Here is a 22,214-nt window from a genome sequence, read left to right as displayed (position 1 = left end):
TTGTTTTGTGAAAGGACATTAAACAAGCTGCTTCTATTTTCTTGACACAGCATGACTTGTAAATAATCCCCACTTTGAATTTGTTTTTTAACGAAACCCCAAAACTTGAGCCGGACTTCTAGTCAACTGTTTTTGCTGAATGGCTTCAAGACTTTAACAGTCTGTAGAGGGTTTGCTGTGGTTATGAGAGATTACATTTGGTAACTTCTTCAAATCCCTCATATGCTGCTTTAATGACCTCCTGCTGCAGTCATTAAATGTCAAGCACCAGCCAAGTAATAAGTCCAATTAAAACTGTGTGTGCTGGCTACAGACCTTCTTGGTACAGTGGAGTACAACATTTCCTGTGAAATATGGTGTCTGGGTGTCACTTTGTGTATTTTTAGTGATTTTATTGTTGTTATTATGGAGTAACGTGCCTTTGCATTGCAGCTTTCTGGTTGCTTCTAATAAGATCCATCTTGTCATGAGGGATTTTTTTTCTCTGTCTTCTCACAGACACGCGTTTCCCTTTTTTGCCACAGGAATGCAAAGATGGGTCTGTAATAAACAATATGAGTACTCTGATGTGCCTGAGCAATGTGAGAAGAAGGCAGACTGGAAATTTAAACAAGTAGTTCATACTTCAGTGAATTACTTACTTGATTTACTTTTTTTTATTCTTCCTTTTTCCACCCATATGGAAAAGATATATATAAATCTTATAAAGTTTGTATCTGTCTTGTGTGAAACTTGTATGAAAAGCATACAAGAGTGAAAACAGATATAAGATCCCTTGAAAAATTATATAATGAAACTTGTATGTTTTGGATGCTTACTAAAACAATATGTGAAAGTAATAAGGAAGTGGCCACTTTCATGAGTAAATCATATACGTTTTTACTATTTCTTTTCCATATGGGCAGTGCAAACACATGATCCGTTCTGTAGCCTCAGTTTAAAAAAACAACAAAAAAAACAAAACAAGTAAAGCAATGCAGATCATACTCATATGACAATATTGATGTTCACCTCGATTGATAATATGTACAAGCTTAAACTGACACACATTTGCAGTTGCTCTGTGTCTTAAACAGACATGGCGCATGACGTTGGAGACACATGTGGACACTGAATGATGATTATTTCTTATTGCAGCCATATGAAAACTGAGCCCACCCAGACAATTAGCATCAATGAGTCCATAAAACATCCCTGGATTAATGTAAGCCTGAATCTGTTTATGTTACTGCTGCTTTAAAAAGATGTCTTTGAGATCTGGAGAACAGTTATTCAATATTTTGTTTCCTGCAGGAGTCAGTGGAGGTCCCTCAAACGCATGTTCAAACTAGTTCTAGGAGCAGGATGCCTGGGTGAAGGTAAAGGTAAGTGTTGGCACTCATGTGTATATATTTAGTACTACATCTTTAATGCTGATTTTTTCCAGTACATTTATTGCTTTTTATTTAGGAAAATCATTTCCAAACAATGAAATCTGAATTCATGTATGGCGTGTAGTATTTTAACTGGTTGCATTTGAAAGTGAATGATGATACTCCAGCAAGAAGTAAGTGAAAGATTACAACGAATTAAGACTCAACCAGTCCTAATAAGGATAAAAACTAAATACACAACCATGTAGCATCCAGGCTGAATAATTTTTTCAACCGTTACCTAAATAACATGTATTAGAAACAAATGTTTTCATTAACTCTAAGGAAGGTAAATTATAGTATCAGTCTTTAGTCTGATAGTTTAATATAAACCTTCGTTCTTTCGTAACAACATTATTATTGTGTCTTTGAAATGATCAAACTTTGTGGTAAAAATCCATTAAGCTTTATTATTATTCATTTTTTTACTATGTAACATTACTGTATGTTCTTTAAATATGAAATTATTAGCTGTTCCAGAAAAAATGTTTCTTACTTTAAGGATTTTTTTTGTTTCCTAGCGGTGGTACAGTATATAGCTTTAATCACGCTCGCTTTCTCTGATTATGGGAAAATAATAACTGCTAATGATTCGGTACTAACTAAGCTGTTCAAGTTTCTAGATTATTTTTCTCCATAGCAGAAATTGGAAGCAGTAGATGAAGGAAAACAACAGTAAACCTTTAGATAAAGATAATAGTGCTGGAATATGGTAGGAAATGCTTGACATCGCTATTATACACTCAATTTTTTGCTATGAAATTTCTTTGTTTTCCTCTGAGGTTTTTTTTATGTTGTGTATTAAAATCAGTGGCTTCCAGCTTACTTGTAGTATTTTATATAAATTTTTTTGTCTTGTAAAATGTAAATAAAAACATTATTTCTGTCAAATAATGAGACTAAGGCCTATTTAAATTTACAATTTTTAACTATTGAAAGTAAAAATTCTCAATTTTAATTTGATGCCAGAACACAATTGAAAAAATTTGGTAAATCGAAAAGTTGTTAGCGCAACAGAGAACTTAAAAAAATATCCAAAAGTGGATAAAAGCACCAGAATTTGCAGGGAAAAATACTTTCCTTTTGAATTTTGATTTTTAATGCTTTAAACTGTAGTAAAGTAAATCAAGGTAATTGCATTGACATATATGTTATTGGCTGCTCCAGTGGCCCACTCACAGGTGCAGCTGCACAGTGCACTGCGCATTGAGAAATTCCTCTTGTACTCCTTTGATATCTCTAGGTTTGCATCTGGTGTCAATTTATTCCTGTGTGATTGAAAGAATGTCATGTATGTGATGCATGAAGGCTCGTTTACTCTTCACTCAGCTCTTTCATGCTTGCACAAACCAATTTTTTTTAAATCACTTATTCAATTGACGAATCCCGGAAATTGGGTAAGAGACATTATATTGGTGAATCAAGTTAATGAGGTTAGTTATCTAACTCTAAACCCTAAGAAGACTCCCACCTGTGATGTCACTAGTGTCAGCTGATCTACTGTGGGAACTTGTAAATTAAATTTTCTATCCAGATGTTCTGTGTTCTGCGCGGTCCATAAATAGTCTGCGATGTATTTAGTCCTTTTTTACTCGACTGCGCTTTTACACTGCAAATTGCATCCACAGACATATTTTAAAGTCTTGCACACACATAAACCCAGATGGATATTTGAGGTGTGTCTTGCACAAGGACACTGGGATGCAGGAGCTGGGGGATTTTGCCACTGACCCAATGAATAGTTGACATCCTGCTATAAATCCTGAGCCACCACAAACAACAAGAATTTCTTGGGAAGGGGGGGCATGGCATACGTGAAGATTTGGTAAACAGTGAGGAATGTAAAAATGAAATAGTATTACTTAATATTGTACCACATACCCAGTTACCAAATTATATATTAACAAACAAAAAAAACTTCTGAGTAAATTCAAAAGATGATTTTTCGTAATTGTATCCACTTGTGAATGATTTTTCCCATAATGTAAATGTATTTACTGCACATTAGTGCAGTAAATACATTACTCAAAGGTCACACCTTGTGGAACTAATTAGGTTAATTGAAACAAGTCAGAGAAGAAAGTGTTTTTGAGCATTTCAAATGTCAACATGGGAGGGTTTCCCAGCTTTGTGAAAGGCCAATAATTAGGCAATTTTAAAATAGCATTTCTCTTAGCGAATTCCAGGAATTCTTTACTTTTTAAACTAACTTAGTTACAAAATATGGCCTGGCCAAAACCCAGTTGTGAATGGACGTGATCTACAGGCCCTCGGGAGAAAGAACTCTGCATTAAAAACAGACACAATAAACTTCTGAAAAGCTTTGCCAGTAAATATAGTTTGTGGCAGTATCCACAAATGCAAGTTAAAATTGTACCAAGCAAAGAAAAATATATATATAAACAAGATCTAGAAATGCTGGCGCCTTCTCTGGGCCCAAGCTCATTTATGATGGAATGAGGCAAAGTAGAAAACGGTCCTGTGGTTTGACCAATTAAAATTTGAATTTTTGTATTTTTTTTTTAATCATGGACACAGCACTATGCAGGGTAAAGATGAGAGGGAATGATTGTTATATTGGATAGTTCAAAAGCAAACATCTGTGATGGTATTCTGACATATTTTTCAACGAAGATTGTGCTTATTTCAGGAATACGATGCCAAACCAGATTCTGCACGTACTACAACAGCATGGCTCCATTGTAAAAGACTCCAGGTGCTTAGCTTACATGCCTGCAACCCAGACTTCTCACTCACTGAAAACACTCGGTGCATGACGAAATGAGTAATATAACATAGTAGGCCTTAAACCTTTGAGGAGCTGAATCTCATATCAAGCAAAGAATGTTTTTGAAACTACAGCAGTTGCTCTCCTCAGTTCCCAACAGCGTTGTTAAGAGTGTTGTTAAAAGAAGAGGAAATGCAACACAGTGGGAAACATGCCCGCGCCCCAGGTTATTGCATTTAACAAAAACTAAAGTAAAGCAACTTGTAAAATAATTAAACCATGGGTAACTAAAAAATTTTTTTTAAAAAGACAACTTAAACAATATTGTGCACTAACAAAAATAATATAGAGAAAAAGTGCTTTAGTTCTCATTAATTTGGCCAAATGTACCAACCCAATTAACCTCAGACAACATTAATATCTATACAGAACTTCTTATATTTAGCTCTTTACAAAAAGATTATTCACATTAAAATTATTAAAAAAAAGAAAGTAAAACTAATACTGGAGCCAATAAAACGACAAAGCAATTATAACTTTGCTCTGCCCCAGCTTTTCTTAGGGATGTCCATGCTATGTTCTGTTTCTGTTTTCTTTATATTGAAGGTAGGACTTAAATTAGACACAGCACTGAATGGCCCCTGGGCCACTTCATGCCTGTTGGTTGCCTCTGATTACCCCTGTTATGTCATTGAGAAATAAGGTTCAAATTTTCAGCCAGTTTGATACACTCCCTATCAGAGAATAGTTTACTGTTTTATTTTTGCAGTTTTGTGGGAAATCACAAAAAAATTTATATTTTGAAGCCAAATGCAGATTTTTAACATTTATTTTTTGAATTTATATAAGCACTGTGAATGGAGTTTTACTGTAAATGCATTGAAACTGAAAGACCTGAAAGATTAAAAAAGAGTTTTTAAATTAGACATAACACTTAAAAGTATTTATTTATTAAAGTCAGATGTAAAGCCCTATTCATAGTTTGTGTTTTGCAAACCTTAGTTTAAGGATTGTTTTAATCACCATTATAAGATTAAACTTGCAGAGAAATACCAGAACTTCACTGATGTAGAGTGGAACCTTTGCTAGCAAGCTTTCCGGGCTCCACACATCCAGGGATGGAAAAGTCTAGATGAGCTTTGTGATTTCACGCAAATGTCATATCTGTGATAGAGCTCAATCGGAGGAACTGGCAGATATTCATTCAACGAAAGGGACTATGAGCAGGAATTCACACCAGCAGCTAATTTAGAATAACTAATTAACCTAACACACATTTTTGGAGTTTGTACTATTATTATGGAGATGTGTGGAGTTTGGAGTTTGTGGGTGCAAAAGGCCCCAGCCAGGCAGACCTAGAACTATCTTGCTGTAGGCAACAATGCCAACCACAGCGCCACTGGTCATGATTTAACAAAATAGCTGCAAAGTCACTGTTATGGTCGCTAACCAGCTTGCATCTCTAAACTGTTTGGAATGGTAGCATGCCCATGTTAGAACCATAGCATTTTATGTTAGGATTAAACTTAATGACATGAACTTCCCCCACATCCAACAGTTTACTGCCCTCAGTATAAAAACTAGTGTGTCCATATATACATGAAAATTAAAAACTGTTCTGCGGTCTTTGCCTACTCTTTCTTCCTCTAACTCTTTTAAGAATTCTTATTCAGAAATTTTCAAATTAGCATGCTTACTTCCTACTATTTGTATTCAGTACTGAAATTCATTTACAATAAGAAGTATCATATTTACCTGTTGTTGTCAGGTCACGAAGCAGAGAATGGGTCTGCTGAACATTTATTGTGTGGTGTGACGTACTCATGAGTGTAAGCCACGGTTAACATTGAGTCAGATGTTTTGGATTAAACACGACGTTCACATTGCAAGAAAATACCTTCGGTTTTATTCAAATCCTGTTTTAATTCAAACTGTCTTTGTTTTGTACTCAAAGAGAAAAAACAAAGCTGTTTATCTCATACTATCTAAAAATCTGGGTTGTATAAAGAAGATTAAAGTGAAATCTGGATTTTATGTGACAATGATTGATCAAGGCCAAAGTTTTCACACGGACATGGTTCTACTGGACAGATTTTAATTTCTTTCACCAATATTTCTACTTTGGAGGTACTTTGTGATGAAGCATAGCCATTTTTAATTGATTTAGCAGAATGATATTTGATCATCGGGTCTTAGAAAATGTAGCTACTTAGTTTGATAGTTTAGAAAACGAGTTCTTTAGGGATAGAGCGTCTTGTTGTTTCAGAAAAAAGGGGAAAATCTTCCAAGTCTTTCCTGGAACGCTTCCCATCTGTTATCCTCAGGTTCCCTCATCTTTCATCTAAGATCTAAGAGTTTGGTTAAGGTATGTTACGTCTTGAACCACTTCCATCTTAAATCAGCACATTGCCTCTCACTGTCTCAGAGGGGCGCAGAAAGAAGACTGGAAAGACACACACACACACATAATCCCTGAAACTCTGCATCCAATTTGGAGGAGGACATGAATGAAAAGGCCTATTCTGAAATCTATCCGCTGCCTGATAATGATGCACTTCTGTCTGCAGATGCCAGCAAAAACACATGTTATCTTTCTTCACCACTTGAATACAGTAATTGAGAAAAGTAGTGCTTGTAGGCAAAGATAGTAAAAAAATGACAGGGTTTGACATACTTTGTTGAAACATACTGCATAGTATATACTGGACAAAAACATACTGCCATTTAAAAACTGTACTTGAAATTATACTTAACTCTTCCAGTATTTCCAAGAAATAATGGCGCTAATTTAATTATCAAGGCAACAGTGCAATTCCATACCATAACCTCCACCCCAATTTTTCCATGACCACCACACCACAATAGTAAACATCAAGCCAGACTGCATGGCTGTACTAATGATAAGGCGTGACGCAGTAAAGGAAAACAAGGCTGTTAAAAAGCAGATGTCCATACTAGTTCACACATGGTATTGATATTTGCATAGCTGGAGGTGATATGTTGATGTGTAGATAGTGGAAAATATATGTGCACTAATGAGACAGAGTGGCTGGGGCCACAGGGGCTACAGCCTCAGAGAGAGGGGATTTACTCTATACCGACAACATTTTCCACTTATTCTGAGAAACACACGGGCAGCGTGAGCAAGGGAGGAAGCATCGTCTCAGATCGGCCAACTGGTAGGTATACTGCACCTACCTTACATTTAAAAAGTGGAGCAGGAAGAATGAGATCTGTCTGAAGTTAATACAGCAGCGTAAGTCAGTGTTAGTTGCCAATCATTTCCACAACGATCAGTGTTGTTAAGACTTATTATTACCTTTTCAACTACATAATTTCTCCCCGTTTTTCCTGGGTTTTTCAGAATGATCATGTGGACATTGGTGTTCCTCACAATAGGAATAGTGGATTTGGGTATTGGCCAACACTACAGCCAGATCCAGTGGCTGTCCCACCTGCGCAGGCGACAATGGCACGCTGGTTTGCAGGCTGAGGATGCAAATTGCCCCCTGGAGTGTAATTGCCCCTCAGTCTACCCCACAGCCATGTACTGTCATAGCCGCAACCTTCAGCATGTTCCCTATGTCCCCTCGCATATAAAATATGTCTACCTGCAGCATAACCAGATCACAGGCATCCAGGATGGGGTGTTTGACAACGCTACCGACTTGGTCTGGATTGTGTTATTTCACAACAAGCTCAGCTCAGACAAAATCGGCAAGAACGTCTTCAGCAAGCTCAAGAACTTGGATCGGCTCCTCTTGGATCACAATGACCTAACACACGTGCCTCCTAACTTGCCCACTTCAATCACAGACCTGCGACTTGGGCACAACAAGATATCAAAAGTCCTTGCCAGCTCATTCAAGGGGATGACCAACCTCACCACCCTTCATCTCCAAGCAAATGCCATAGAAGACGTTGGAGGTGTGTTCAAGGGGTTCAAGTCTCTGACAATGCTGGATATCAGGAAAAACAAACTAAGGAAAATCCCTGACAACCTCCCTGTGAGGGTGCAGCAGCTATACCTGGAATTTAATAATATAGAAAGCATTCCAGCAGATTTTCTCACCATGTATCCCAAACTGCAGTTTGTCCGCTTAGCTCATAACAAGCTGACTAATAAAGGACTTCCTTCCAATGTCTTCAATATCAGCACGTTGGTCGAGCTTGACCTGTCCTTCAATAAACTGGAAAAGATTCCTGTTGTCAGCATGAACCTGGAGAACCTTTACTTGCAAGGCAATAAGATTAAAGGTATGAGGACTTCTATTACTTTAAATTAGATAATGCCTTGAAATATTTTATGGGCACAGAAAGACAAAAAGGTTAAAAATAAGCAAAGAAGAGTAATGTGATTACATACACCCTCAGTGCAGAACTAATTTCCTGAATGTTGCAGGCTGTCTTTATGTAAGACTCGGAGCTCTCCAGTAGTTTAGTGATTTTACTCAGCGAGACACACACGATGCCACTCATGCATATAAAGCGAGTGATAATACAGAAATCTTGAAGACTTTAGATGTAATGTTTAAAAGGACTGTGCTTTGTCCAAATATGGTTTGTTAGTCAATTTGTTATGCTCCAGGATGCCTCCAGTGGTGTAATCCTCTCCCATTGCTTGGTTGATAAAGACTCATGCTAGTTATCCTGTATGCTTCTTAGCTATATTACTCAACTTCATTCAAACGGTCATCCAGCTTGTATGTATATATCCACAAATGTGTTTATTTGGCTTATCAACTTCCTAAAATTTAATTTTTTTCCCCCAATCTTTAAATAAGAATCATTTAATGCCTGCATGTGATGTTCGGGATCGGAGCTGCACATGCAGCAAAGAGAACATTTCAACCACTAGATGACAGCAAAAGCAAGATTTTCAAACTGTTTACCAGTTATTTAAATTATTCTGTTGAAGCAGGAATTTTCCACGAACTGTCTCTCAGTCATGGTAGAAACTTTACGAAACACCAGATATCCTCACACTAGAGCTCTCAACAGAAAACAATGCAGGTTTTTTTTTTTTGACAAACTCCAGAAAATAACTCTTTACTGACTCCATTTAAAGAAAGGTTTAGAGAAGATCTGCCCCTTCTGACACAGTCATACATTTTGGAGTTTGCACGGACTAATATGCATAGGTATATGTAGCAATGAGCTTGGTTTGGTAACACTTGTGGTGAACAGACATCATCAAGACATCATTTTTTGCTTCACATCTCAAAAGATGAGAGTAACCTATTTTCTCGCCCCTTTCCTCTTTCAGAGTTCTCCCTGAGCAGTTTCTGCAGTGCTGTTGACATGTCAAACTTCTCCAGGCTGAAGATGCTCCGTCTCGATGCTAATGAGATCAGTGCCAAAGACATTCCTGCTGAAGCCGCCTACTGTTTGCGACATGTTGCTTTCATTGATGTGTAGAGGTTTCCGAAATGTCTCTATCTGTAACACATGCCATGCTATTATGCTTCATTGCATTTTCCTTATATTACTCACTCTCCTCTTCATTAAAACATGATTGCATAATGTTTGTTTAAGCTGTTATGAAAGCTGTTAGCATTATTGAAATTATAAAACTAACCAAAAGGAAATACCATAGTTTTACAATCACATATCCGGGTGGCAGACATGTGGATGACAAAGAGTGAAGAGATCTGGTCTAACGAGTTACATCCGCTCAACTAATTAATTGGTTCCAGTTGTCTGGTAAAATGGTTAGTAATAATAGTGGTCAAGTATAATAGGAATATAATATAATATAATATAAAATATAATATGAAACTGCCAGCCATTGGATTTTTGCCTCCATCATGTGGCACCTGGTAGAAAGGAGCAGTAATTATCATCAATATGTTTTTGTGAACATTTTAAAATTATAATCAGTGATGCACACTGAGTAAAGCATTTACACTTTGTCTTCTGGTTATTCAGTCCATAGGACAATTTTGATTTTCTCCCTGTTCACATTTAACATGTGAAATTGTCTGGTTAAGTGTGTCTCTAATTAAATATGTATTCTACTTCAAATGAGCCGTGACTGTTATGTCTCACTGTTATCTAATTGTTTACTTCAGTTCACACAGTGACTTTTCAAGACCCTATTGGGCCACGTGACCCGTCAGAGTTTTTGACAACAAGTTAATTTGGTTTCCTCTAATTTGAAGGTAAGAAGCAGATGAGCTGGGAAAGAGGACTGTCAAAAGGTATCTCCACTTCTTCTAACTGATCTTAAGCAGTTCCCACATATTTATTGTTGAAGACAACTTGCCTTTTCATCTTCAACAGCTGCCTTTAATCCCTTGCAGAAAGGCACTAAATTGAATTAGAGAAATGCTTTACTTGTTTTGTAATGGTGCAGTGTCTTGGGATAAAGAATGGATCACTGCCATGCAACGGTGGTTTGCACTCTGATAAGCGGTAGCATGTGAAATTAAGTGTGTTATAGATTATGCTGTATTGCAGGTTGCAGTTGTTACTGCAGACGATGGGTCGAAGAGCTGTGTTTTCCGTCTCTGTTTTCTTCAAAAATTCATTGAAAACAAAACAGAGGCCAGCTCACATGCATATGCACATCCTTCGACATGATTTACTGATTTGGTCCTCTCAAAGCCACATGCAAATGTTTCACTTTTTGGGGAATTGTCCAGTTCTTCTGAAAACCATTAAAGTATTTATTAACACAAATAAAACATTTGGCCTGACCATCATGGAGTAAATACAAGTGAATACAAGCAACTGACAGCATTAGAGAAACCCACGTGCACAAAGCCTTTCTGTTTTCTCAGTATTATAACCAGTTATTTGTCATTACATGCAGTAATGATTGTAATGCGTGCGTATGAATAAATTGTGTTATTATTCCCACTAAAATCTGTCACCTCCATATGTAATAAAACACATTTCCTTTGAAGCTGCAGCAGTGATATGCATCTATTGTAATAATTTCCTAACTATTCTCGTAACCAACAACACATTATTGTACAGAAGTCATATTGAAACTGTTTGTACAGTTTTGAAATACTTAAAAAAAACAATCACATAAAAAATCGAATTCTCTTAACAAAAGAGCAACTATGTAAAGACTTTTTAGATTGATAAACTTTGCAAGTTTTTGCAAGAGAAAAAAAAATTCCAACACAAAATGTACAACAGTGGACACTATGAAGTGGCTATAAATCCTTTAATGAGAACATGACCCGCTCTTTAGATGTGAATGTACTGTGTTCAGTTATGAACTGGACAGCTGGTTAGCTAAATAAAGTTTCAGCTGATTATCGATGGTTAACTTTTATTACCAATACAGTGATTGAATAAAGTGACGATAATAAATAATTCTTGGAAATGTTTGGCAAATAACATTAAAAACATGATGTTAACTTGTAGCAAATAGAAACACATAATTCAACATACATAACTGCTTTAAAAAACACTTTTTTTGTGAACTTAAAAAGTTATCTGCAATAGAATATGCATAAACATAATATACATACCACATTATTAACAATAAGTTCCATCTTTGGTCTCAGATCAAGCAAAGCTTCTTATCCAAAAGGTGTGCATGATACATTACACACATACTGACACAAAAACTCAGGTTCACAAGTGCTCTGTCTGCTGCTGCAGTGACTACCTGGAGAGAGAAAACAATACTGAAAATACATAAAAACATAAAGACATATGTGCAGTTATACTGCTGCACACAATGCATTTGTTTAACGCATTTAAACAGCTCCAGATGCTTAACTGTTAGCAATGCTTTATAGGCCAGTAGGATACTCACATTACTGTCCCTCAATTTCTATGTCCTGCAGGTCTGTGCTTTAATAAGACCACAGAAGCATGCTTTAGCGTCATTTCAGTAAAAAAAACGCAACGTCAGTCTTTTTGCTTAATTAATCCGTATATTCTCACCTTGCGTTTGTTTGTAATCTTGATCCATAAGGGTTGTAAGTTTTCTGTATTGGGAAAAAAAAAGCACATTTTTTACACATCAACATATCTGAACACATAATACAAACAGTTGGACCTGTCTTTATTGAAAACACTGCATAATCACTCACATTGCCAGCTTGTAAAATGTGACTTATTCAAAAACTTCTTCAAGAAGATGAGATGCGTGGGTTGTTTGAGGCATGCAAAGTCTTGTTCATGGTTCACTACTTTTTTCAAGAAGGATTGCATTGTGAATCATGCCGCAATTGTAGAAACTTTCACAGAACTTTAGAAGAAATATTGTGAAGATGCACTTAGTAAGGCTACAGAAGTGTGTCTGAAAAGCTTGATGTTCATCAATTCACAATAAGAGAAAAAATGTCTTATGTGAGCAAATATAGGACTTACACAGTGCTATTTTTTATTTTTATTTTAAAAGGCACTACAGCACACAACAAAGCCTCCACCATGTCTCCCAGATGTTAGACATGGTGGAGGCACCGTTGTAGTTTTGGGCTGCTTTGCTCCCTTAGGGCATTGCGTCCATTGAGGGAACAATTCCATGTGGGAACATTTAAACAGCTTTTTTTAGGAGAAATAGAACAACATGTATTCACTGTTGTCTTAAGTCTTTTAAACCACTTTGAGCACCATGTAATGGAGAAAAGAAGTTTATATAAGTTACTGAAGCTCAACAGTTTGTAGCAGAGTATTTTCAGTCTTCACTGTGCTTGATTGCTCATTATGTTCAATAAAGACATGAAAAGTACAACTCTTTGTTCATTATTAGTTTACCTTTAAGATGAACTAATATCAGACCACATTTTTGTGTGTAGTCAACACAGAAATTCTCCTAATTCCAAAGGGTTCAGAGCTTTTTCTGGGAACTACAATGTCAAGTCATAAGAGATAAAATCAGTTCCACTGCTTGAAGTGGTCTTGTTAGAAGGAGGAGAATAAAGACTAACAGAAAAAGATACGTTTTTGATTAACAACCCCAAGTAATGAAACACACCAAGGTTCCTGTCAGTATGCAAAACAGTTGCGAAGATTAGCTCTCACTTCCTTTTTGGCATCCTTCTAAGTATGGCCAGAAGTTCTGTTCCAGTTGTGGAGCACATTCCAAGATGACTGTCCTGGGAATATTTTTAGATATTTCATCGTGATCCACTGTGACAGTCAAATTTGGTAATTAGAAGAACATTAGAAGTTCAGCCTCCCACTTTTCAACAGACAACAAATATTTGTTCAAAGCAAAAAGAAAACAGCCAAAATGTTATTTTGCTCCCTAATGGTTAAATACCACATTTCATGCTTCCCTTTCTGAAACTTGGTATTATATGTGGCACCATGGTGCAGTGGTTGACACTACTGTGTGCATTCTCTCTCTGTGCCTTATTAGGTACTCCAGCTTTTTCCCACAGTTCAAAGACTTGCTCAGTTAATAGGTGATTCTTGGCTGTATCTGTTTTTCTGTCCTGGACTGGTTGATCCAAGGTTTAACTCAACCAAATGACATCTGGGATAGGTGTCATTTAGTGCCCCAAATGCTTTGAATTGTGGCAGCTTTTCTGCTCTTTCATTTTGTAAAGGAAAGCCCAGAAGCTCCTATGCAAAAAAGGCAAGTAAGGAAGCACTGAAGCACCTGTCTTTGAACTTTCCTTTACTGAATTCATCTAACTTTTTTGTGTCTACAACTGAACTTCTTTGCTTTTAGTGTGACTGATTGTGCCCATTTTTTGTGGTGTTGCTGGCATAATTTGGCATAAACCTCCTTAAACTTTGAGAAATAATGTTTTCATGAATTGCTGTATATATCTGTGAGATAACCTAAATATTTACTTCAGTCCCCTTAGACCCAACACCATTGATTAAGAAGCTACTATTGGCTGCTCCCTTTTTCATATGTGGTTACCGCAACAGGCGGCACTGCATTTTACACTGAATAAAATGCGATCGTGGCTCAAGAGTTGGGAGTTCGCCTTGTAATCGGAAGGTTGCTGGTTCAAGCCCCGGCTTGGACAGTCTCGGTCGTTGTGTTCTTCAGCAAGACACTTCACCCGTTGGTGGTAAGAGGGCCCGATGGCGGCAGTGTCCAGCAGCCTCGTTGCGCCCCTGGGTGGCTGGGGCTACAACGTAGCTTGCCATCACCAGTGTGTGAATGGGTGGATGACTGGTTGTATAAAGTGCTTTGGTGTCCTTAGGGACTAGTAAAGCACTATACAAATACATTCTTCCTTATGCAAACCCAAAGATATGTGTCTATAAAACACAGGAAAAATGCTAGCGAAGGTTACTAATGATATTCTGATGGGCTGAGACAATGGAAAAGTCTGGGCTCTTTCCTAACTTCAGTGCATCATTTAATATGGTTGAACAAACTTTTTCCTACAAATACTAGAAGATACTGAATGTGCTGTGTTGGTTGCGATCATATTTGTCTGATAGATTACAGTTTGTATATACAAATGGAGAGTCGTGAAGTTCTACAGGATTCTTCCCACATAGCAGATATGTCTGCCCCGGTTCGGGTGTCAAGGCGGCACTGCTGGCTGACTTCTGGCATGTTAAGTGCTATGTCATCCACTTATGGGCCAGGCCTGGGTTAGATGGCACTGTTTATGTGATGGCATGCCACATCTGGCCCGATTGTGGTTTGGTTTATGTGGCCCAGGGTCATAGACCTGGCACTTCTGACTGACTGGTGACTCATGGCAGGGTGTATGTCAACCAGATGTGGCCCAGGTCTGGCAATGATGGCACTATTTATGTTCCTATTTTATTATTTTAGTTAGAAGACCCAAATCCCAAATGTTGCAATACTATACTGCTATGGTAGCCAACGTTTCAAATGCAGTTTTGACAGGTTTGTGAGTGTACACTTTATTCAAAACCTAGTGAGGGTTTACTCATGCTTACCACTAGGTGGCTGTAGCTCAGGACGTAACCCTACTAATCGGAAGGTTAGCGGTTTGATCCCTGGTTTCGCCAGTCTGCATGTCGAAAATGTGAATGTGTATGAATGTAGTTAGGAAACACTCGCTTTACAGAAAGTGTTTGATTGGGTGAATGTGGCATCTTGTATAGAGCAAGTACAAATACGCTATATAAGAATCAATCCATTCACTGTCTCAACAGAGTTCCGGCTTCTTACTTTTGCACTATTATGTTCTGGCACATGTTGTTGTTACATGGCTTGATTAAGGTACACATTAGGCTGACATCTGGGACCAGAGCTGAAACTGTTCTGGGCCAGTACAGGACCAGCAGTGTGTCTGTAACTGGCCTTGCGCTGGCCCATGTGTGGGCCACCTCTGGCAAACCAGATCTGGGCCACCAAAGGGCCGTCATTCAAGCACATGAATGGCCCAGATCTGGGCCATTGCAATTTCCGCTATGTGGGTTAGGCAACACTATTAGAAAACACTGCATTCATATCAATTGCTGCCTAATTGTTACCCAGTTAGGTTAATCAGAAAAGCCAGACCAGATTAAAAATGTGTCTAAACAGACCCATTAAATAAATCACTTCTTTCATTTATATCATATAAAAATTAAGAAAATCCTGTGTTAGAGAAAACTAAGTAATAGAGCTGAAAACATCACATTTTACCTATAGGCTGGGTTGTTCTAATCATCAATCAAATGTCCTCAAAGTTCTCTCACAAGCCTTCAGCTAATCCAAAATTCTTACTTAAAACTAGCTGATATTTTTCCCTAATATTAACTTATCTTTATTAGATACCAGTTATTGCAATGTGGGTGGAAACCAAACTATTGATGAAGCCCACACAAAGGTACAAAGAGAACATGGAAAAGCCACAAAGGCCACAGCTGACTAAGGGTTCAAATCAGGAACCCTCTTGCCACCCCTTTTTAAAATCCAGAAATGCTATTTAAATCTTTGATCATGCGCCATCACATCTTAACAACTTCTTGTACCCTATTATCCTAAGAGAGCACATTGTTCTCCGAATGCAGTCTTACTTGAGGTTCCCAAAAGTATAATGGAAGACAGAGCTGTAACCTGTCAGTCTCCACTCCAGTGCAAACAGCACAAACACTTGGAGAGAGACACCCTCTATACTTTTATCATTAGCTTCTAAAAGTGTGTAAAACAAATCCTTGTTAGGTTACTAGCACCACATTGCTGGAAAACAGATGTATACTTCCAGGTTATATTATTGAAGTGGCTTATGCAAAAACGGCTATTTATCAGCAAATGTTATTACAAAAAACTTTCTATGCAAATTGGCTACAGGAGACTCCCAAACAATAATGCAGGACAGGATTGTATACACATAAAGATACAACAGCTGTATTTTCACGTATTTTACAATAAATTGATAAAGTTGAACGATACTGTGCAGAAAAATTTGAGTATACAAGTGCTACACAAAGCTTCTATGTGTGATACAATATCTTTTCCACCTTCCAAACTTCCACTATTACATTTTCAAATCCAATCTTACTGCTATAAATTAAAAAACGCCACTGCAGCCTCCATGCTCCTCAGCTGAGTAACTTATAGTCTTTTTACAGCGATTTATTAGGTTTAAGGCTTTGGGAATGTAATGTTTATGTTACTGTCTATCTCATCCCTGTAGACAAAGCAAAGCTACAGTAGATCTTAGTTCTCAAGTGGTGAGTGGTGGCCCAAGGTAGGTCACAAATCATATTTACCAGAATTGTAGCCAAAATGATCTTTTGAAGTCAAACATATTTTCATTGGATTTTGATCAACTTGAGGAAGACTGTTTTTGAGAGACATTTTGTTTAGCTTTGGTTGCTAAAAACAGCTGTATGTTTGTCTCCTGTTTGGATCTTTATTTATGCAGTTGGAGGTTTGAATCAAGCAAAGTTTTACATCAGAACTACCATACTTTCTAAAAAGTGGACAGAGCATGCTTATATTACTGTTTACAACAAAGCTATAGTTTAAGCCATGTGGCTCAGCAAGCTATGACAGCCTATAAAATCCTTGAACATCTGACTTTATTTTCACTTTATTTGCCTTGACAGTTTTTTCCCCAGTAAAACATTATAGAAAAGCTGCATACTGTAATTAAACAGCCTACACTACAAACAGTATAAGCACCTTTAAAATGAGGCATGGTGATTTATATTCACTAATCTACAATTCAAGGTGAAATAACTTTGCATCCATGTATCAAAGAGGTTCAAAAAAGAAAAAGAAAAAAGCTGAACAAGGTCCAAGCTCCAAAATGCGGTTAGTTGGTTAAAAATAGCGTTCCACAACTGTCCAACACATACAGCACTTCACTGAGGTTACCAGTTGTCAATGTCAATGTTTCTGCACTCACCGCCAGCCATGCAAGATCCCTAATAGTCTGCTGCATGTACTCATGTCACTACATGTAATTAGCTAAACAACCATGCAAAATCATTAATTCCTGGAAGAGAAGTCAGAAGTCAGTTCCACTTTCTCATGCTGTCTGGTCTCTTTTCATCTATTTGTCTTTTTTTTTTCCTTTTAAATGCATTAGCTGCAGCATTCAGTGTAATTTCTGGTACACATTCCTTATTTGTTTAGCAATTACTGGTGAGTGTCACTGCCTAAAAACCTCAGTGTCTGTCTGATGTTGGATTTGATATCGGACATCAAACATCAAATCTGAAGTTGGATTAATCAATCTGATTCTGAATCAGCTTCTTAGTAATAATTGTCAAATCAAAATACTGATAAGAATTACATATGGACTTGAAAGAGCTACTTAAATTAATACCATTTGTTTGCCTTTATCCTATCACTGTGGAGGTCTAATGTGACTGTAAAATTCTCTGCAAGGATTAATAAAATTGAGTCTGTCTAACATGACACATGACGCTAAGCAAAAACATCTTTGTCAACTATCATTCCAGTTTTAGACTCTCCTCAAGAGCTAAACCATTCACGGTTTTCCCTTGAGTATACATTCTTGACAGCTGCTGCCTGTAAGAAGCAGAGTGCTTTGTGACCATGTTTGATTTCCACACAGAATCAATGTAAAAACGCATGTCGACTGCAAGAAAGCTATAGAGCATGGGTGGCCAAACATTTATAGTTCTGGGCCAAATGCAGAAAAATATGTCGAGTCTTAGGGGGGGGGAAGCCTATGTATTTCACACTTTTGTGCTTTTGTAACTTGAGAGACAATAAACCTTCACTGTAAAGTATTTTATCTCTTTTGACTTAAACGCTGTTCTGTTAGAGGTCTTATTAGCATATTATTGTTTTCAGTGTTCTTAGCATGCCATTTCATTGCTTTGCTTTATAGGATTTCTTATTAAACTTTGTGTGTGTGTGAGAGTTTTTAATAAGCTATTCAGCCTTTTCCAAAATGCATTTGTTGCATTTTGAAGGAATGAGTGAAGGTTAAAACCAGCATTATGTTAAAGTCATGACTTAGAGTCTGTGAATAAAGTCACTATAGATTGTAAGCCTCAGCCAGCTAAAAATCAGTGTACTCTAAATCATTCAGCTTCTCAAGCTATAGCTGACTGCACTAAATACCCTCAAATCCATAAATGCAATGCTTGCATTTGTGTATTTTTGTGCATGTGCTGCTGCAAAGTAGGTGCCAGCCTACACGGTATTTATTAGTGAGAGAGGGCCAGTGCTTCTGCAAAAAAGGAGTGCCCCGGAGAACAGAGCTGACTGCCAAAGTCTACTCATTTGCAATATGACTTGAATGCCTGGCTAACTTGACAAGGGCACATGCGATCTTGTAAATTAAAACAAAAACAGAAGCTCGGATACCTTGTGTGTGATGAGGCAGTAGAGAGTAAGAATGAACAGCAGTCCTCCACAGATAGATGCGATGATGAAACCCAGCTTGTACAGGTCACTGACTGGTTCTCTCTGAGAGCCCTGCACAGAATCTCTGTCATAACTGTCTGTAGGAAAGGACACACGATTTGTGATCTCTGCAGTTGCCGCAGACATCTGAGTGTTTCATCACAAACTACCCAAAAAATTGAGATTCTCACCTGTAAAGTGTTGTGTGATTGACTCTGTGTATAACTCTGTGTATAACTCTGTGGTAGAGCCAAAGGTTTCTGTGTATTCATGCTGGCACCTCCAGTCAACCGGTGCATCGCTCGTCGTTACCAGCTCCCAGTAAACCATTAAGACTTCTAAGACCTTCTGTAATGCATCCGAAGGAGACCCTCTGTAGAGCACTTCAAAACTCTCTGGTTTATCCTGAAGCAGATTCGAAGAAACAAGTATTTCATATGTCTTTAAGGTACTGCAGATTCATGTGCTCACACTATTCATATGATTTGTCATCTTCATATGACATTATAAAAGAAACAGGCTGCAAGTTCAGCATTCGGAAACTCACGCTGACCTCAATCTCTTCATTAATCCAAGGCACACATTTCTGAGAATAGATGTTGAGGATGAGCGCCCTCAGGGACTGAACATAGCCATCATTTACTGAACCCCGAATGTATTTGAAGTGGGTCGTAAGGAGCTCCAGTATCCAGGGTAATGCAGCTTTTACAAAGCAACATTTGCTCTGTTGGAAATCAGAACACAAGGTAATAAACACGAAAAGCACAAACCAGTTAATGGAAAACCTAAATCAAAGGTGTTTGGGGAAAAACAGTTGCATAAGGTTATATTACCCACCAAACTCCTCCGTTCTATGAATGTGTAGTTTATTGAACACCCACTTCTTAACTGGTTATCCATCTGCGGAAACAACAATTGCAACATCTCAGCCTGGGACGTGCAGGGTGATTGCTTTAATGTTGTTTCAACACCTACCAGTTGCCTAACTGTCAGCAGGTGTTCCCTAGTGATGGAGTGTCTGCATGGGCCAGGGACCTCAGCCATAGTCAGAGGGAAGCTCAGGAACATTATCATACACAGACACTTTACCTGCAACTAACACAACCACATAGTGTATTCATGAGAACTACAAAAACCCATTAGAAGTACTATCTGTAGACTAAAAAAACCCACTCAAGCAGACAGTCCTTGTAGACAGTGTGAAAAAAAAACCTAAACTGAATAATACACTCGAAAAAAACAACTAAACCACAACAACATTCTGGGCAGCCTTTCCTTAACATTTCAACATGCATGTACTCCTCACCCTGTAGCAGTCCAATTCAGTGACCCCTCCCAAGTTGTGCTAATCTAAAATTATTTCCAAGAAAAGAATAAGTTCAAAGCAAACCTAAGTTGAATTTCCACCTAATTGAGCTATAAAAATTTAACAGTAGTAATTCTTTCCATCCAAAATATCTACATTCGAAACGTAACAGCAATACTTTCTTTCCAGAAAACACAGTGTTTGTGTTTAACTGCTCTACGCCGTCATCTGGATCTCAGCTCAGATAAAATATCAGGTTTCAGATTGAGTTTGAGAGGAATGCATAGTGATTCCTTGCTGCAACACTACTAGTGACTGATGTTTAAGTAAGTGTGGAGGACTGTGGCGTGGGGGTGGATAACCTCAATTTTTGGTCAAATACTGCCCTCTACCATGGAAGCCTAAGCAGGGAGAACAATGTGCACAGGATCCAACTGTAGCTGATGTATGTCTGCTACCAAGCACCTTTTGGCAACAGTAACAGTCAAATGGGCTCCAGATGGAATTAATGCTTCCACTAAGGATTAAAACATGGTGATAAGCACATGTTCTTCACACTAAAAGCTAAATGATTACACAGAAAGGCATTTCATAGGTACCTCTTTGACTCACTTGGCTCCTAAAGTTTGATGCAGCTTTTGCAATAAATAGTCAAGATAGAGGGAAGTGAATGAAACAATAAAACAAGATTTATTTGTCTCCAGTCAACTTCTGAGATGAATTAAGGTAAATGGTAAATGGTAAATGGCCTGTATTTATATAGCGCTTTTCTAGTCCCTAAGGACCCCAAAGCGCTTTACATATCCAGTCATCCACCCATTCACGCACACATTCACACACAAAAGACAATTCTTTGAAAGCCGCAGAGACAAGAAATAATCTTTTTATATTTGGTTTTCTGTTCCTAATACAATTTTGAGCTGTTGAGTTTAACTCTTACTTGGTTTTCTGGACTACAAAGCACTAAATCAGTGCACATGGCAGGAAAGAATTATTGCCAGGACCAGGAGGAAAAATAAGTTCTGTGCCATCAAAGTTTTAAGTTTGATGCTTTGATGTAGATTTAAAGCAACATGCTGAATAATAATAACAGAGTTACTTTTACAGTAAAGTGGGATGGTACGTTAAAGACTAACATGCCATACTAATAATAGTAACCAGCATAAATACTTAATGATTAAATTAATGATATTAAATAAAACTATTAATGGGACTGGTACTTGGCAAATGCAGGAGCACATGATGTAAATGTCATCTATCACATGATTCATTTTCTCCATGGTGTCCAAGATATCTCTATGTAGGTCAGCAAACGCATGATCAAGCAGATAACTTCATATAGAGACTAACGCAAGCATTGCGCTCAGTGTAGTAGCGGTGTTTTTGAAAAAATTCTGATTAGAGAAATGTTCTCACCTACCTTAGCTTTGCTCTGAATCAGCGTGGACACAAGGATGGTCATCTGGTACGTGTTTGACAATGGAAAACACCAGACTCCTCTGTCAGACACATTGAAGCAAAGAGATCCTTTTCAAAAATTCACCTCCACTCCACCGAAAGGAATCTGTTATTAAGTAAATTTGACACTTCGTCATGTGGCGCTGCTCTTCAAAGCATTGCTTGATGTGTTCCCCCTCTACAGTGTGAGTTCAAACTGAGACTGTTTCAGCTGATGGACAGCCCTTTTAAAGACCTCCCACCTCACTATGTGGGACAAGATACACATTCCTGAGTCTGAAGACCAATGTTTTGGGGACTACAGATCAATTGACGTTTCTTAACAATTTCATTTTTTTGTATTTTAACATATCTGACTAAAACATTACATGTAAATATTAAAACTAAACGGGCAAAGAAAATTCTGTGAGCTTGAGGTGCACACTAACATCTGTTCTTGTCGAAATGCTTGAAGCGGGTTGAAAAGTGATCATAGTTTTTCCTCGGGAAATACAGGCTGTGAGTGAGTGGACCCAACTGAGCAAATGCGAGCAAAGAAAAACAAGATGTTCTGAGCACTCAAGGAGAATTTTTCTGACGATC

At 37.8% G+C, this 22,214-nt stretch overlaps 2 protein-coding genes across 6 annotated transcripts; one reads left to right on the top strand and one right to left on the bottom strand.

Annotated features, from left to right (window-relative positions):
* The first annotated feature begins 7,188 nt into the window (after positions 1-7,188).
* Positions 7,189-10,164, top strand: fmodb (fibromodulin b). The gene is made up of 3 exons (XM_080294589.1): positions 7,189-7,319; positions 7,505-8,397; positions 9,407-10,164. The coding sequence occupies exons 2-3, from the start codon at positions 7,506-7,508 to the stop codon at positions 9,556-9,558; spliced, it is 1,044 nt and encodes a 347-aa protein (XP_080150715.1). The 5' UTR covers positions 7,189-7,319; position 7,505; the 3' UTR covers positions 9,559-10,164.
* Positions 10,165-11,298: 1,134 nt separating this feature from the next.
* Positions 11,299-21,836, bottom strand: csf1b (colony stimulating factor 1b (macrophage)). 5 transcript variants are annotated; one of them, XM_026154879.2, is made up of 9 exons: positions 21,595-21,836; positions 19,844-19,963; positions 19,706-19,768; positions 19,422-19,592; positions 19,060-19,273; positions 18,830-18,966; positions 12,049-12,092; positions 11,918-11,955; positions 11,299-11,767 (listed from the first exon to the last, which is right to left on the bottom strand). In XM_026154879.2, exons 1-8 carry the CDS (start codon positions 21,634-21,636, stop codon positions 11,919-11,921), a joined length of 828 nt encoding a protein of 275 aa, XP_026010664.1. In that variant the 5' UTR covers positions 21,637-21,836; the 3' UTR covers positions 11,299-11,767; position 11,918. The 5 variants fall into 5 exon arrangements, with proteins under 5 accessions (XP_026010664.1, XP_026010668.1, XP_026010669.1 ...); XM_026154883.2 differs by having other exon boundaries at positions 11,918-11,950; positions 21,595-21,835; XM_026154884.2 differs by having other exon boundaries at positions 11,299-11,763; positions 11,918-11,950; positions 21,595-21,835.
* Positions 21,837-22,214: the final 378 nt, after the last annotated feature.

This window comes from Astatotilapia calliptera, chromosome 20 (assembly GCF_964374335.1).
Source record: "Astatotilapia calliptera chromosome 20, fAstCal68.1, whole genome shotgun sequence".
In the NCBI taxonomy this organism is placed as follows: domain Eukaryota; kingdom Metazoa; phylum Chordata; class Actinopteri; order Cichliformes; family Cichlidae; genus Astatotilapia; species Astatotilapia calliptera.
This window is presented reverse-complemented; position numbering and strand designations above follow the sequence as displayed.